We start from the raw sequence: 16,491 nt of genomic DNA, 5'->3' as shown, positions 1-16,491 counted from the left end.
TCAAAAGCAAATAAACATGATCTCTGATATCTTATGTTTACAAAAAGTAATCATAATTAGTCCTCAAATCAAATACAATATGCTAAAACTTTGATGGAAATGACCACCCCTAAAAAAAGGGTAAAATGTGCTGACACACTTTTCAGCCATTTTTTGGGAGAAAAAAAAATGGATCTAGGTCAGTTTATCGAAGTACCTACTATAAAACTTATAAAAGACTATATCATAAGCATACTTTATACTATATCATATCTGGCCCACGACGTGGTTTCATCGGCCCTCAGAACAAAGTGTAGAAAATAAAAAGGGTGAAAAATGTATTTTCCCTACGTTAGAGATGAATGGATTTCATTCTAATCTAATATAGTCTAATATTCATATTTTGTTTTACTAAAGAACATAATGTTTATTTTTCGGCAACAATAGTTGACAGTTATTTCTATTCTTGGACAATGCCACTGCTGTTGAGCTGGCTGTGTCCTTGACATCTTGGGTGTGTAAAACAGAGTATCATTACTGCCTTTTGGTTTATGTTCTTTTGGTGTCAATGCGAGTAGACTCTAAATGTAAAAGCTTCAAGAAAAAGTGGACAGATCATTGCTTTTTTTTTTTTTATAAAAATCCAATATGATTGATTTGTACAGAAAATGTGGATGCTTTTAATTTTCTGGCTGCTTTTTAAGAGCATTTAATAACATAAAAAATACATTGTAAACCAAAACATTAAAAACTATGCAGACATTGTTGGCTCGAGCCGCAGAGAAAAAGATTTTTAATTTACGCCTAGTTTCAGCCATTGATGAAAATATTAAGCAAAAAGAGACAAGAAAATGAGTCGGTGGTAAGGGCAAACTACAGAGCTGCTCGCATCATACTTCAGAAATGAAGTGTCAAAAAAGTGCTTGCTAGCAGTGATGAAAGAAATAAATGCTATAAAAAAAGCAGTTAAAGCCATCTGTCTTTCTCGCATGACAATTGCAAAATGAGTGGAAGACATGGTACCAATTGCCATTCAAAACTAAATGAGACAATGCTTTTTCCGACAGAGAAGCAGATTTCGAAATGTTTTTTTACTGACTCTGAGGAGTGCCCCGACAGATGTTTCCTACGTTGCGTTTCCTACTAGAGCCATGGGTTTGTAATAAGCTATTTAAATAGTTTATTTCATTTTTTTTTCCTCTTTCCATTGATGTGGTCCGTGACATGAGTGTCGGAAATTAAAATGGCCTGCAGACAATACAAGGTCACTAGATCACTGATCTAGAGTAATCTAGACATTCAAGATATTTTAGATATAATAATAAGGCTTATCTTTGAGTCCAAATATAAATGACGAATGTATTATTTCCCATGGCTACACAGCCCCAACTGCGACCTACATATTTGGCCATAACCAGTGCAGGTTTAAACATTGTCGATTTTGATTTTCTTTTCGCTGTCTATATCTGTCCTCGGCAGCGGATTTTCTTTGGGTCTCAAATGTGTTCTAAAGCTGCCTGCAACCAGGTGCTCTCTTCTATATTAGTTATAGCAAGTTAGCACATGAGCTGGTCTTTAAAGCATTTCCGCGGGGCACCTCTGTTATTTCGACCACCTTTCAGCTCACCAATGCTTTTGGCATACATTCATCCCCCATACAGGATACTATGTCCTGTCCAGCATAAATGTCGGAGCATAAGAAGTCCCTTTATACTGTCCATATGGGCATTCACAAGGTTATAGCTGTTTGTAGTGCTGTCTTGCCACCGTATGTCTATAATGGAGCGTATGCATCTTTGGTGAAAGCGTTCAAGTAGTCTTAGTTGCTTTCTGTATAATACTGTGTCTCTGATCCATATAGAAGGGTTGAGAAAGCCACTGCTTGGTAGACACTGATTTTTGTAGGCAGGCGGAGCGAATTATTCTGCCAAACTCTCACCTGGAGGCATCCAAAAGCACTACTGGCCCTGGCCAAACAGTTATCAACTTCCCCTGAAAGTGATGCGCCATTTGATACTATACTTCCTTTGAGACAATTGAACAGCAGTCCAGCACACATACCACTTAACCAGGCAGATGAATAGATCTTTTCTTGTGCATTCACATTATATAACAAATGAGAACATATTATCTTGATAGTAGGGCTGGCCTTAGGCATATGCAAACTAGGCAGCTTCCTATGGGCTCTGATTGATGGGGACCTCTCACAGAGAAGAAATAGCAAGACTTGTGCCCAATGTTATGTTGGAGTACACTAGGTTTTAAATAAATTTATGTTATTTTTTTTTGTTGTTATTTTATTTTATTTGAGGCCACCAAATTCACTTCTCCTTGGCCTCCAATTATCTAATGACACAACTTACATATATATATAGAAATAAAGATTTGCAAATGAGACAATCTTTATTTGTTCATTTTAATATGCTATCTAAATTGAGAGTGATCTTCAGCTTTAAGAATATAAAATCCATTTGAAATTTCTCTCGCATTTAGGATTGATGCATGATTTATAAAAAGAATAAATGGTAAATATATTTATTATACATCATTTATTGTTTACATCTAGATACAAAGATTAAAAGCCAGGGTGGCCTTAGATAATTGGTCTCATTTGCAAATCTTTATTTCTATATATATATATATATATAATGTAAATTGTGTCATTCTTTGAAGTTCTGTAAGTAGCTAATATATTAATTTTTCTTATCTTCAAAGCATAAGAGTATTTAGAGCTCATTAATTTTCTAATCTTAAAGCATAAGAGTATTTAGAGCTCAAGAAAATGAGCACTATTAAAGTCGATGTGCAGTGGTCTCCTGTAGATGATGACATTTTCACAACATATGGAGCAGCAATTTGCCTTTATAAAGCAAAAGAAAAAAATGGGACATATGAAGTTTTTTACCAAGGTAAAAAAAAAATTCTTTTTTTTTTTTTTTTTTTCAAATAAATTTCAGAATATCAACAAAAGATGTGATCTTAGTATAAGTAAGGCAAATTGTCAAAACTCTCCCATTTAGAAAATTTGAATGTAATTATTTATCTCTCTATAGATATAACTTCATATAGGCTTCTTAATGAATTGATCATTTATAAAACACTTTTAAACATTAATAAAACACATGTGTCTCTAACTCGTTAATTCCTACATTAAAATGAACCTGCTGAAGAATAAATGAGAAACAACTCTTTAATATAAGAGTAAAGTTTTCACTTTCACCCCTACAGAAAGGTGAGCCAAATTGTCCATTAAAATGATTGTTGTTAAAAGCGTTATTAAGCAGCATTCTTATGCAAAGTTTTTCTTTATACACACCTCTGATCCTCTCTGTTCCAAGTAATTAGTTTAACATTTATCAACTCTTGTCTTGAAAGACAGTGGATTGGCACAGATGAATCAATGGTTTTGGTTTCTTCTTGAATCTGATGTGACTAAAGAAACCAATTCTTGAGTGACATAGTTTGCCACAGTCCATACATGTGAATGCACCTGTTATAGGCCTATCTGATAGGGCAGCTTTCTTTCTCATGCTCTTGTCTAAGGCTGCTTACATTCCTTTTGCTCTCTGTGAGATTTGTACCAGCATGCACCATCTGTCTCCATACTGTCCAATCTTACACAATTTCCTCTCACTTATTCATGCCTGTAGTCCTTGGATCATGCTCGCAGATATCTCTGATAGGCTAGTCTTAGGTGTCCCTTTTGACTCACACCACAAGCTCAGCATAGTGGATGTCCTTAGAAGAAACACCACAAGCTTAGCATAGTGGATGTCCTTAGAAGAAACACCACAAGCTTAGCATAGTGGATGTCCTTAGAAGAAACACCACAAGCTCAGCATAGCGGATGTCCTTAGAAGAAACACCACAAGCTCAGCATAGTGGATTTCCTTGGGAATTCTTCCATCTGACTTGCAGGTGATTTTTCCAAACCACCTTTAGCCAACATAGTCTCCTCTACATCAAAAGAGATAGTGTTTTGGCCAATTTCAAAACTTTCTAATTTGAGACACGACCCCTCAGGAGCCTTCCATTATGCATCGCACACTCTTCACAAGTGAAAACTGTTTAATTTATGCTTTTGATGTATGAATGTTCACCAACTCCCATAACCATAAAAAAAGAGTGCTCACAATACTGGCATTGTAGCTTAGCATTTGGTTGCCATGATCAGTTTGGAATTTTTCCATTGCTGCAGAAGCCTTTCCAATTCTTTTTGTCAACTTATTGTCTAAATTTAGGTTGCTGGCAATAGTTGATCCCAGTGAGGTAAACTCCTGCACCAGCGTAATGGTGTGATTTCTGATACTTATCCTGGCTACTTATATGATGTCTTGTGCCAGAATTTCAGTCTTAGACTTATTGTAAGACTGAAGAACTCTTGACATCTGCAGAAGCATTTTCTAGTCTTTGTAACCCTTCTTGCAAATGGGTGTTGAGTGGTGTATCATAGGCAAACAACAGATCCCTAATCAAAAGAAATTGTCCATATATATATATATAGCTTAAATTATATTATGCATCTTCCAATCTAAATTTTAAATTACAAGTCTACATTTGGTTTTTGAGTTACAGCCCCCTTCAGTTGAGTAGCCAAATGACATGGTACACATATCCAAAAAGATTTGACCAAAGCATACTGAGAATGCTACTGGAGACTTGACTAGATGGTAGCTGGGAAATATTGATATTGTTATAATTACTTAGCTGGAGTAAAAAATATATTTATCATTACATCTGCACTTTGGTCATTATATACAAGTGAAATACTTTTACCCATTCTTTACTTTCTGCGTTCATCTTGAATTTTAACTTGTTTTTGATTTTGTTTTTTTTTCTTGTGTTATCCTACAGACAGTAGAACTAATTATGAGAACACAAAAATAATACAGTTGGCAACCAATTCAGAATTACAGTTTATGAAGGTAAAACTTGTTAGAATGTCATTGTCCTTCACATTTTTTTTTATTGTTTTTAAATTTTTTTTAGGAATTCATTTGCATTTAGACATTATTTTAATTAGCATCAGAAAATAATAATTATTTTTTTCCTGTAGTGTGTAGCCTGGTGTCCACGAAGAGATTCAAAAAATATTTTTGCTGTTGCTCAGACTAGTGGTAGAATTAGTTTTATTGGGTAAGACTTCTTTTTTTAAAGATGTTTTTATTTTAACAATTTAAACAAATGTAATCATGTTTGAATGTTGTTTGCCATACCCAGCTTATTGATCTCAACACTCTATCAGATGAAAGTGAGACTTCAGTAACCCAAATAACAAGATTTTGTCCCTGTAAGAGAAAATATTAATGTAGGTCTTTGTAATGTAGTGAAAGAGGTCTACACTACTTCATATTGTTTAATGCAGGTTTTTGTAATGTATAATTGAGATCTTCACCTAGAGGTTCCTGATGCCCTTTAAAAACTAAGAAACTTAAACCTGATAGACACACAACTTTTTTATTTCTTCTGAATTGATTTTTGATGATTTTGATTATTTTTTTGATATGTAATTTATCCTTGTGTGCATCAGTAAGTTTGTCAGAAATATTGTGAACACAATTTGTTATGTGAGAATAAAATTGTAGTTTGCTTAAAATTGTATATATTTACTTAAATAGAGTAATAGCATGCATATATTTGGTTTATATATAATTAATAATATATGTTAAAATACAAGATAAGTAATCATTTTTTCCCCACATTCAAAAAGGTGCTGGTACGCGTACCTGTGCGTAACGTAACAAAAAAGCCCTTTATATATATATATGTATATACAGTGCTTTTTTTTTGTTAAGAAAAAGGTGATGAATTGCCTAAAAAAAGTTTATTTGCTCATGTTTGTTTGTTTTATTTCAGACTTGATCATAATGTCATGGATGATTTGATTGGAAAAGAATTCAGTGAGTATTTGAAACAGTACAAGGTTGCTTGTAATTTAGTGTGTATATTTTTATTCTGAAATCCATAATCTTCACTATTTATTTTCCTCCAGATGTGAGATACAGTCGACAATGTAATTATTTAGCATGGAACCCAGTCGAGACACATCTGGTGAGCTGTTTAACCTTTAGAACCTAGAAACTTGATATTTTGGTTTGTGTTTTTAAAAGATTTGCTTTTTCAGAAAAAAAGAGTTCTACACACCACACTCCTTAGAAATTAGGTTTTAACATAATGCTTTGAAGTATAGTGTAAATCATAGCAAATCAAACTAATGGCATGTCCTTTATTTTAATTAATTTTTTTTAAATTTCTTTTCAAATACACCATTACAAAAAAAAAATTCTTTTATCATTTGCTCTGGCATGCTTTAGTTGTCTACAATTTTATGTTACGTCTAATTTGTTTTAAATTATTGAATGTTTTTAATGTGTATGCTGATTTATTCACCTTTATTACTCCTGCTAGCTTGCACAAGGATTAGAAAGAGGAAGAAGTGAACCTTGTGTTTTGATCTGGGATATTAACAGTTCTAACAACAATGAGGTCGGGGAGAGGTCTAGATACAGCTTCAGTGAAGGGCCTATCACTAAACCAGCTCATGAATTAGGTCAGAGTTCTCCAGAAACTTTAAAAACTTAAAAGTTTTAGAATTTCAATTTAAGCATATAAAACATAAGCTCATGCTGGTATTTTGGTAAAATACTGAGGAGTTTCTCATGTGATATGTCTAATGTGAGTGCTGAATTGTTGTTGATCTGAGGATTGCATGCGCCTTTCTTGCACTATATTATTACTAGTGTTGAGTTCATATTAATCAACAGACAAACTAGACATACACAAGATTTAAGTAACTGTGAACAGACTTAGTCGACTTAAGCAGCTTTAATATAATAATTTAATTCACAACAGGAACGGTCTAGTCTCAAGTCACAAACGTCATAGATGTTACCTGTGAAAGCCTAACTTCAACTCTCGCTTTGAATAAATGTCATTAATGCATCATATTTGTGCATTCATTATCGGTCGCCTAAGGTGTGTCTCTACACAGACTTTGTTTTACATCACAATGCAATCTCTCTGTATAATTACAACAAATAACGCAGTCAAGTTTAACCTACTACTTAGTTTCAAAATACTTTGTCCTCACAAATATAAAGAATGAAATGATTGAGGGAAAAAAAGCAACTTTAAAAAAAAAAATGGTATATAGGGTTTTTACAAAATAATTTGTTTTAAAAAGTTCTGTTTTTTTTTTTCCTTTTTTATTTCATTTGGGATTTTAAAAAAAAAAGTGCTTAAGGAAACAAAAAATTAATTACTTGGCTCTGGGCACTATTTCCTTATGATTGACCTGATCAACTTTGTTCAGAATTATTTTTATGAAGTATTATGTGTTTCAATTATTATCAGGTATGAAAGAAAAAAACCCAGCAATACTTAATGTCTGAATATTGTAAGAATTAATGCAGTTTGAGAAATCATTTACAGTTTTAATTATCATTCATTTCCCCAATAACCTATATATGATATTCTGCGCTAAATTTGTATCTTTTTAGATTAAGAATTAAATAAAATTCTTATAATTTACTTAGAGCTTTTTTAATAATTATGGCTATTATTAAAGAATATCAAGTTTTCTTTATGTTCTTTATATAATGTCTTTATAATAAACAAAGTCTGTGATACTTATTATTTAAAAATGTCTTTCTTTTCAGGGTCTGGTGAAGCTAGTGCTTCTTTTGCTTGGTCTGACTCCAAGACATTCCTAGTTGGCATGGCAAACAAGCACATACGTCTTTATGATTTGAGAGGTAAGGGTGACACTGTATATGTTCAACATGGGGAATTGTTTTTTGCCCTAAATATGTTGCTGGAGAGATAACTATGTACAGCTATGTTTTGTTATTCAGATACAAACAAGCCACATATGAATGTTCAGCATCGCTGTGTAGCTGGAATTTGTATTGAACCAACACAAAAACAAAGAATTGCATCATTTCATGAGGTGATTAGATATTATTCAATATCTTGCAATGTGAAATTATTTTATTGATAATCAACTTGGCAGTTTTTGTATTAGCGTATTAACTAACTCACCTAATATGACTAATGTTTTAATCCAGCTATATTAATGACAATTAAAAAAAAAAAGATGGAAACATTGATATTTAAAAAGAAAAAAAAGCAACTAGGGATAATAGAACACTAGATAAGAAAATGGATCAATTTGTAGATTACAGAGTCTTTAAAAAATAGTGCTACAACTCTCAGCTAACAGAAAATGATACAACTAAAGAAAAAACTTGATAACTCAGACTCCAGATAGTGTGACAAAAAAACAACAACAAATATTGTTACAGACTGAATTGACTTTGACACACTCTCTCTTAATATTGAGTCCCCCAAGACTTTCTTGAAAAATCTCAGAAAACACAAGTCCTTTCTACATGATCCCATGACTATATCATGGGTGGTTACTCTGGAAGTATTCACACAAGTCCCCTTGCATTACACAGTCCTGTGTACTTGTATTACATATTTCATCTAATCACGCACATGGTTACCTTTACCCTGGTTACCTTTACCCGCATCACTAGCTAAATAATAACAATAGTTATTGATTATTTATTTTTAGATTATTGATCATTTTTATGCATTTAAGAAGAAAAAAAAATTTTTTTTACTCCACAGAATCATATTGCAATTTGGGACTTAAGAAGCTTTGATAGACCTGTATCCTTAATTAGTATTTTTTAATGGTAAAGTTTTATTTTTATTATAGATGAAATTAAATAAATAATGTCTTCAAAATGATTGAGCCTAACCTTAACCAGATCTTAGATCAACACTATCACAGAAAGTAAAAATGTTGTCAAACTGAGCTGGTGTCCCATCAAGTAAGTTGCTGTTTAATTTTTTCAAACCAAATTTGAAATATGTGTTTATGGAATAAATGTGATCTAGCCAAATAAAATTTTGAACTAGTTCTTTGATCTAAAGAAATATGCCATTTTTAGAATCTGCAGTGCAATTATTGAATTGCCTCTGAAGTAAATTTCACTTTCCCACACGCTAGACTACCTTCTATTGAATAATACCTAAAGAAAATGTGTTCATTTTACTGGGCACAGCACATCCTTATAATCTCAGCCACAAAGTACAACAAATGATTAAAGTATGATTGTCTTTCACTATCAGATTAATGAAAAAGTTTAATGGACTTCTGCTCTTCAATTTGCCAACTGCATACAGGAAAACTTCAGTGGTTAGCTTGACCATTAATAGTAAATCAAAGCATTTTATAAGATTGCTTCTAAATGTAATAATGTCTTTTTCAAAGTGTTTTACTATTGATTTTGATACATCGTAATGTATAATACTTTATAATTAAATTTCACACTGTTTGTATTTTGAAACTGATGTCAAACTGTATAGTTTAATATTGTCATCAGCTTTATTTAGAAAATTTAATAATGTTTTTAAATTTTCTTTTTGGAACACTAGGAATGGGATATTGTCTGTTCTGACCAAGGAGAGTCCATTTGTCAAACTTCATGATATCCGACATTCAGTGTTTGGTTCTGATGAATTAGAGCAAGCATCTGTGGAAAGAAATGTTCAACGTAAAAAAAACAAACAATAACTATTATTTAAACCATTCTTCAATTATTATCATGATATATATACTCTGACACACACACATATATATATATATATATATAATAAATATGATGATGTCTCATGAAACACTTGGCAAAATGAATTTCTATATATAAGCAAAAGAATGTAAAATATAAATCTATTGTGCTTTTTTTTTAATATTCAAGTGTAATGTAGGATATCTGTATTTAAAATGAATATATTTTCAAAATTTATAATTTGTTAAAAATTATTTTCAAATTTACAGAATCCTATATATAATTCCTTTTTTTTTATCTTGAAAAAATTCATACATGACCTTATCCAATGTAAATTATATTTTTATCTGAAGTATTTTATTTGACAATGTTTTTCTTAAATGCAAATGTAAATCTAGTATACTCATTTTTTTTTTATTCTTATGATTAAGATCCCAATTTCCAGATTTTAACATAATTTTGTGTGTCGCCCATTTTGTAAAAAAATTTATTTACATTATCCTTTTAAAATTAAACGCATTTGTAGTTAATTACAAGAAAAGGTCAAAAAATTTGAAATTAAAGGTTTTATTTATGTGTTGAATATATTTTCAGCTTTTGGCAAGTCTAACCTTTCATCATTTTGCTGGCATCCACGGCATGAAAACCGACTGTTAGCTGTATTACCTAATGGCAACCTGAGAGACATGACTGTTTATGAGCGTATTCCAATGGTGTGTTCACATTTGGAAGTTTATTGTTCTAATATCTTTTAGTATAAAATTGTGCTTACTTTGAAAGTTTCAGTTAAGTAGTAATTTAGACTTTGCTATTAAAATATTTTAATTTCCTATTGAAAAAAAAATGTCATTGTGTTCTGCACTAGCTGGATTTAAAATTTGTTTAACCCTTTTTTTTTCAAAGTTTGTTTATGTGTGACATTTTGTTTTAGTGCTGAAGTAAAGTTCTGTGCTGTTTTTGTTTATGCAGGAATGGTCTACCAATCTAGAACTGACGATGCCATTCACTAAAGAAATTATTCATCATTTTGAGGAGAAGGGAACAGAGAAGGATATTTCAACAGTCATGAGAAAAAGGCTGTCTCAAAATTATGGTCTAAATGTGAGTTAACCTTTACATCCCTAAGTTTTGACTGAAGACTATGTCTGATGACAGTTATTAATATTTAATAGACTAGAACCACACCTTGTGGTTATTGATTTTGGTGGACTATCTTTAAAATGATGAGAATGGTGTGAGATATTGTCTTAAGTCTAGTATACCTGTGAACAGTAATGTATTTGTGCATTGTTTTAACTATAAAAAAAAACTTTAAAAATATTAAATGTTTGCAGAAAATTCTTTACATAACTGAAGTGATAAATTATATCTAGCCCACAAAACAATCTTCAAACCATAATTTTTTGTTTCACATTTGATGAAACAACCAAGAAACATGTAACTTTCAAAACTCATAAAGGATTTCTGTTTTGTAATTGCTCAGTGTTACATTTTAAATTATCAAAACAGACTTTAAAGTAAATTAGAAAAAAAATGTATACTTGTAAAAATCTCAAGTGAGCAGACTTGATTGTTTTAACCCCAACAGGCCCACAGCATTGAAAGTAACATGAAAGCAGTCAAAGATGAACCTACTCTGCTGGGACTGTGGCGTTGGATTCTCAATATCCTTACCTTGTTGGTTGAAAATATGAACACGTTTGAAGGGCATAAGATAGTTTAAGTCTGTTGGGCTTTCAATCCACTACTGAAATGTTGTTTTGGTCACATTTAACAAAGACATATTCCAATTTGAAATTAGTTATCAAACAGCATTACTTGAACGTTTGAAGTTGTCCTTAAATGAAATGTAGATGTAAAAGTCTTGACAGATGCACAAGTAGCTAGCAGCTGTAAATACCACATCCCACCAGCCACTGGGATCATCTCCCTTCTGCACATGGACAAAGAGGAGGTATTGTTGAACAGTGAGCCAGTAGGTGTCCACTGGAAGGCTTCGGAGAGTGTGAAATATTCTAAAAGGACACATTACAGGAGTAATGAAAGGTATTGCTGCTGGTTTATTCAAACATATTGATCAGAACTAGACTATAAGTGTACTAGAGAATGTGGTGTTTAAGGTTTTAACTCTTGCTTTTTACTGTAATACTTTTCAGAATAATGGCCTTACAGCTATGTGGCTGGGTACCTGACCATCCAAAAGAGGATTTTGATGGATTTATTGAAAGGTTTAAAAGTATATTTAAATAGTGTTATTTATTATGTATTCTGATGAATATTCTGAATTCCAGATAGCTTCAGACAAAAAATAATAAATTTTAGCTATTTACTTTACTTAAATTTTTTTGTTGTTCTTGCAGCCTTGTCAGAGGTGGTAATCCGGAAAGAGCTTCTGCAATAGCATTGTTTTATCTTCACATCAAAAGAGCGTTAGACATTTTAAGCAAATGTGCAATGAGCTCTGATCAAGGTTAGTCTAAGAAATTTAAAAAAAAAAAAAAAAGCTAGAGATCTAGTTGCTGATTTTTTTCACTATCAAATTAAAACCAATTTCCTTTCATGAAGATTTTAAAATCATTTTTTGCATCTGTTGTTGCAAGGTGAAGGTAAACCAAGTTTGCAAGCTGTTGCCATGGCTCTGTCTGGATTCACTGAAGATCCAAATGCTTTGTGGAGGAGAACATGTGGCACACTCAGATATCAACTTGAGAACCCCTACTTGAGGGCCATGTTTGCTTTCCTAGCTTGTGAGGAAGATAATTATGAGGATGTTTTGGTAAGGACACAGTTTTCATTCACATTAAAGTAAGTTATGTTTTCCTTGAATAATAAAAAGCAAGTGATCTGGACTTTTTCCATGGCTAATAGCTTGTTTTCTACAAGAGCCTGAATCTATAACCTAATTATTGAAAACAATTTTATTGTAGAGACCGACAACATGAAAGTATGAATCTTTGTTGTGATGCATAAACAACTGTTGAAATACAAATCACCAGACTCTCAAGTACAAAATAGGTTCACCAGATTTAGCAGACAATGGATATAGGCTAGAGCACCAACTTGCTTTTAAACCTACTTTCAATGGACTCATTTTGTATCACTTAATAATTTCTTTGTCATATTCATTTAAAAAGTTTTATGCTTTTAATATATTTTTGATACAATCAATACAAAGACATGTTAAACTATGCCAGACTGTGCTAGTGTAAAATCCTAGCATAACATTTTGTGTAAAAGAAAAAGTATTGAACTTAAAAATACTTGAGTTTCTTGGTATATATTTTGTGTGTTGTTATCAAATGCTTTACAATGGAGTAGCTATAGATGGGATGTTACAAAAGTATTCCAGATAGTAACCAAGAGAATTAATAATTTTGATATTTTCACCAGACATTCATCTCAGACAAATCATTGGGGGAAAAATTAAGTTCAGTTAGATGATACAGCAAATAAAAGTATAAAGAAAGCTAATAGAATCTTAATAAAACCTCATTATAGTATCAAACATAAAAAGTGTTTAGTTAATCCAAGAATACTATAAATACTATAAGGATTTGCTGTGCTAAGTTTTCTATTTGTAAATAATTATATAAGAGATGAGTGAGTAAAATTTTTGTTCTGTGGTGTACATTTGCCCAATGTGATTTTCAAAGCTGCAGAGTTTGGTAAATGCAGCCCATCTTATCCCATTCTAAAAACTTTCAGATCTTTTCCTAGACTTAAAATTCAATTAGAGAATCTTGTTTTTTTTTATTAAATTTACACTTTTTGTCATTGTGATGAGATGTAAATGTATATTCAACTAAGCAGCTCTCTGTAGTGTTAAACTAAACAATTATTTGCCTTTCTCTTCCCATACAGAATGAAGAAGTTATGTCAGTTGAAGATAGAATTGCATTTGCTCTCATTTACTTGCCAGATGCAAAGGTCTGCTGCAGTTCATTATAACACTTTATATACGTCCAGACTTGGTTTCAGTGTCTATTCAATAGTGGGTTTTTTCTCAGATCTGGGGTTAGCTTTGGAAGCATTTTTTTTTAAATTAAAATGGAACACAGTCAATCAATCCTAGTCGGGATGGGGGGGTGGGGGTATTTTTTTTATATCATATGAAAGGAAATCAATCTGTTGTAATGTCACAATATTGTCTCTAAAAACAATTTCCTAGTCTTTGATATTCTGACATACCACATGCATAAAATAACCCATATTTTTCTAGACACACACATGATGCACCCAAACTGTGATACTTCACCCATAATTTAGGTATATGTGTCTCTCATTTGACAATAATAAACTATGAATGTGGTTGTTAAAACAAAAAAACAACAGAGAAATAATCATAACTTTGCTGTGATCACAATTTATATCAATTAAGTAATTCTAGAACGTCTTCATAGATGCCACTGTGGCTGATTTAATCCACTTATTATTAGACCTGTAAATTTTCTTGCTATGTTAGACCTGTAAATGTTCTTATGTTAGGTCTGTAAATGTAGTTGCTGTTGAATTTGTCTCCCCTGATGAATTTGTGCACATTTTTGTCTTTCAGTTAAAAACCTATTTGTGTAAACTTAGTGATGAGCTCACCAAAACTGGAGATCTCGATGGTATTGTGTTGACAGGTAGGAAGGAACTTTGTTCACTGCTTATTGTTCAAGACATTAGTAGCCTCATATCTTCTAATATCATATACATTCAAATAAAGAAAACAAGACAAGCATCAATTTTTAAGTCTTTGATGGCCCACTTAAAAATGTTATATTTCTTTGAATGGGAGAAAATATAAGGTATTGGGGAGGGGAGCTCTACAACTAATCAGAAAGGACAAAGAAATGTGGAAAAAATTATTTGTTTGAAATAATAAAATTTAAAGAAAAACATGTTACATATTTTATGTTTACGTTGTACTGATTTCTGTTTGTTTGTTTTTTAGGCTTGCTACATAATAAAGGCATTGAGTTGCTTGGAAATTTTGTTGATCGAACTGCAGATGTACAAACTGCTGCCATAGCTGTCATTTTTTCAAAGTCCAGTAATCTTCTAAATGATGTTAGAGTGACAGAGTGGATTGATGTGTTAGTGCTTTTTTTTTTAGAACTTATTAGGTCTTAAAAATCTTGTTCTTCAAAAGGAGAATAATCTATAAATACTATCTAAAAATATATATCTGTAGTTCTTCTAGGGTATTTATTTTAGGATGCACAAATAAATTAAATGTGTAATTTCATTATTGCAGTTATAGAGACTTACTTGACAGATGGAGATTCTGGTTTCAAAGGTATTAACAAATTGTTATCTTTTACTGAAACTGATTAACTTGATTTATAAAATTAACTTTTTACCGGTACCGGTAGTAAATATATTGTGAAAAAAAAAATACTCATTCATATTTTTTTTTATTGACACAAAATCTATTGCATAAAAATAATAAATAATTGATAGAGATTTATGGACATTTACGTAATCAATTCCATTTCTGTATTTCAAGCTTGAAAATGTTTCTCAAAATGCCTGAATTATAATGAAAAATCACTACAATCTTTCAGGGCTCAATTTGACAACATCCGGCAGACACTCATTCAAGAACGTGTTCCTCCACAAGTCCATGTTGCCTGTAACTTTTGTGGGAAATCAATATCTCCAAATCTTTCAGTTATGAATCGTCTTTCAATTAAAATTCAGACTGTTTTTTCATCTAGGGGACCAACTGTGAGACCCAAAGTAAGTTTTATATTTAATTAAACAAATGAAGCATAAAACTTTTGCCACAAACAATTAATTTCTAGTCTTATTTATTAAATTGGGCTGCCTGCTTGATAATTTTCATCTAGGACAAGGCACAATATGCCTACCTAATCTCAACTTCATACACATTATGAAAGACAAATAGGAGCATGTCTTTCCACCTAGTAATGTGCCATTTTCTAAAAGTAATTTTAAAAAAAAGATAAATCAATTACGGTACCCAGGTCTCAGTTATCAGGGTTGAGTATGAAAGAACTAAAAAGAATAAAGTTTCACTGCTATTTAAATATGAACAAAAAGATCTGACCCCCAAAAAATATAGACTACTTGTAAATTATTTAGCAACATCATAAATAAACCACATGGTCCTAAGACATTGAGATCACGCAAGTCTTAAATAATTGTGTTAATAAAAGATTTTTCAAAAACTTAATATCTTATACCTCTCTCAGGCAGAAATGAGCCATGATGTTTATCACACTCAACAAGAATAACAAGTAAAATCAGCAAACACTTTTAGAAGTCTAGACTGTAAGGCAGCAAAAACAGATTGAAAATAAACCATGACTTACTAGTCCAAATAACAAATTTTATAAATACTCTAATTTTATAAATACATTTCTTATTCCAAATGGTAGGACAAATTCATAAAAACTTTCCCCAGAGTGTCCTTAGAGCAATAAATAGATTTGCCTGAATCAGACAGGAAAACTTTAATTTAATGACTAAATTAATACTTGAATAAATATAGGATGAAATAATCTTTTTTGGAGGAACATCAGAAATCTACTAGAGACGACTTTAGACGCTCCTTAAGACTTACACTAATAAGTACAAGCAAATTATTAAACTACTAAAGAAAAGAATGTTAATTGATGAAGAGAATTTCTAGATGCCATTACATTGTCTCTCACAGTCTCCCTGCAGGGTCCCTAGATGTTTGTCAAATATTTTTTCTATTTAGGTTTTTTTTTCTTTCATTGAAGTGAAAAATTTTCTATTAAACTATTTAAACCAGTTCTTAAATAAATCAAATAGGAACGTGTGCATGTGTCTAAAGATGTTACTCTTGTTTTAGATAACCTGTTGCCCAAGTTGTAGGAAAGCTTTACCTCGTTGTGCTGTTTGTTTAGCTCACATGGGAACATCTTCAGCTATAGGTTTGGAATCAGGTTTGTCAAAA

General features: G+C 31.7%; 1 protein-coding gene across 1 annotated transcript in view; it reads left to right on the top strand.

The window, feature by feature from the left end:
- LOC106072861 (GATOR complex protein MIOS-A-like) overlaps positions 1-16,491 on the top strand; it is a 33,026-nt gene that overhangs the window by 6,729 nt on the left and 9,806 nt on the right. Inside the window, exons 2-25 of the mRNA XM_056021353.1 lie at positions 2,736-2,888; positions 4,834-4,904; positions 5,036-5,115; positions 5,836-5,879; positions 5,972-6,030; positions 6,388-6,529; positions 7,638-7,733; positions 7,833-7,927; positions 8,614-8,655; positions 8,764-8,819; positions 9,427-9,545; positions 10,155-10,273; positions 10,530-10,661; positions 11,149-11,226; positions 11,416-11,606; positions 11,717-11,788; positions 11,921-12,030; positions 12,161-12,336; positions 13,422-13,487; positions 14,113-14,185; positions 14,497-14,638; positions 14,800-14,841; positions 15,110-15,284; positions 16,387-16,480. Of these exons, the coding sequence (XP_055877328.1) occupies positions 2,762-2,888; positions 4,834-4,904; positions 5,036-5,115; positions 5,836-5,879; positions 5,972-6,030; positions 6,388-6,529; positions 7,638-7,733; positions 7,833-7,927; positions 8,614-8,655; positions 8,764-8,819; positions 9,427-9,545; positions 10,155-10,273; positions 10,530-10,661; positions 11,149-11,226; positions 11,416-11,606; positions 11,717-11,788; positions 11,921-12,030; positions 12,161-12,336; positions 13,422-13,487; positions 14,113-14,185; positions 14,497-14,638; positions 14,800-14,841; positions 15,110-15,284; positions 16,387-16,480 (2,401 nt within the window). The 5' untranslated portion in view covers positions 2,736-2,761. The remainder of the gene's footprint in view (positions 1-2,735; positions 2,889-4,833; positions 4,905-5,035; positions 5,116-5,835; positions 5,880-5,971; positions 6,031-6,387; positions 6,530-7,637; positions 7,734-7,832; positions 7,928-8,613; positions 8,656-8,763; positions 8,820-9,426; positions 9,546-10,154; positions 10,274-10,529; positions 10,662-11,148; positions 11,227-11,415; positions 11,607-11,716; positions 11,789-11,920; positions 12,031-12,160; positions 12,337-13,421; positions 13,488-14,112; positions 14,186-14,496; positions 14,639-14,799; positions 14,842-15,109; positions 15,285-16,386; positions 16,481-16,491) is intronic.

This window comes from Biomphalaria glabrata, chromosome 1 (genome assembly GCF_947242115.1).
Source record: "Biomphalaria glabrata chromosome 1, xgBioGlab47.1, whole genome shotgun sequence".
In the NCBI taxonomy this organism is placed as follows: Eukaryota; Metazoa; Mollusca; class Gastropoda; family Planorbidae; genus Biomphalaria; species Biomphalaria glabrata.
This window is presented reverse-complemented; position numbering and strand designations above follow the sequence as displayed.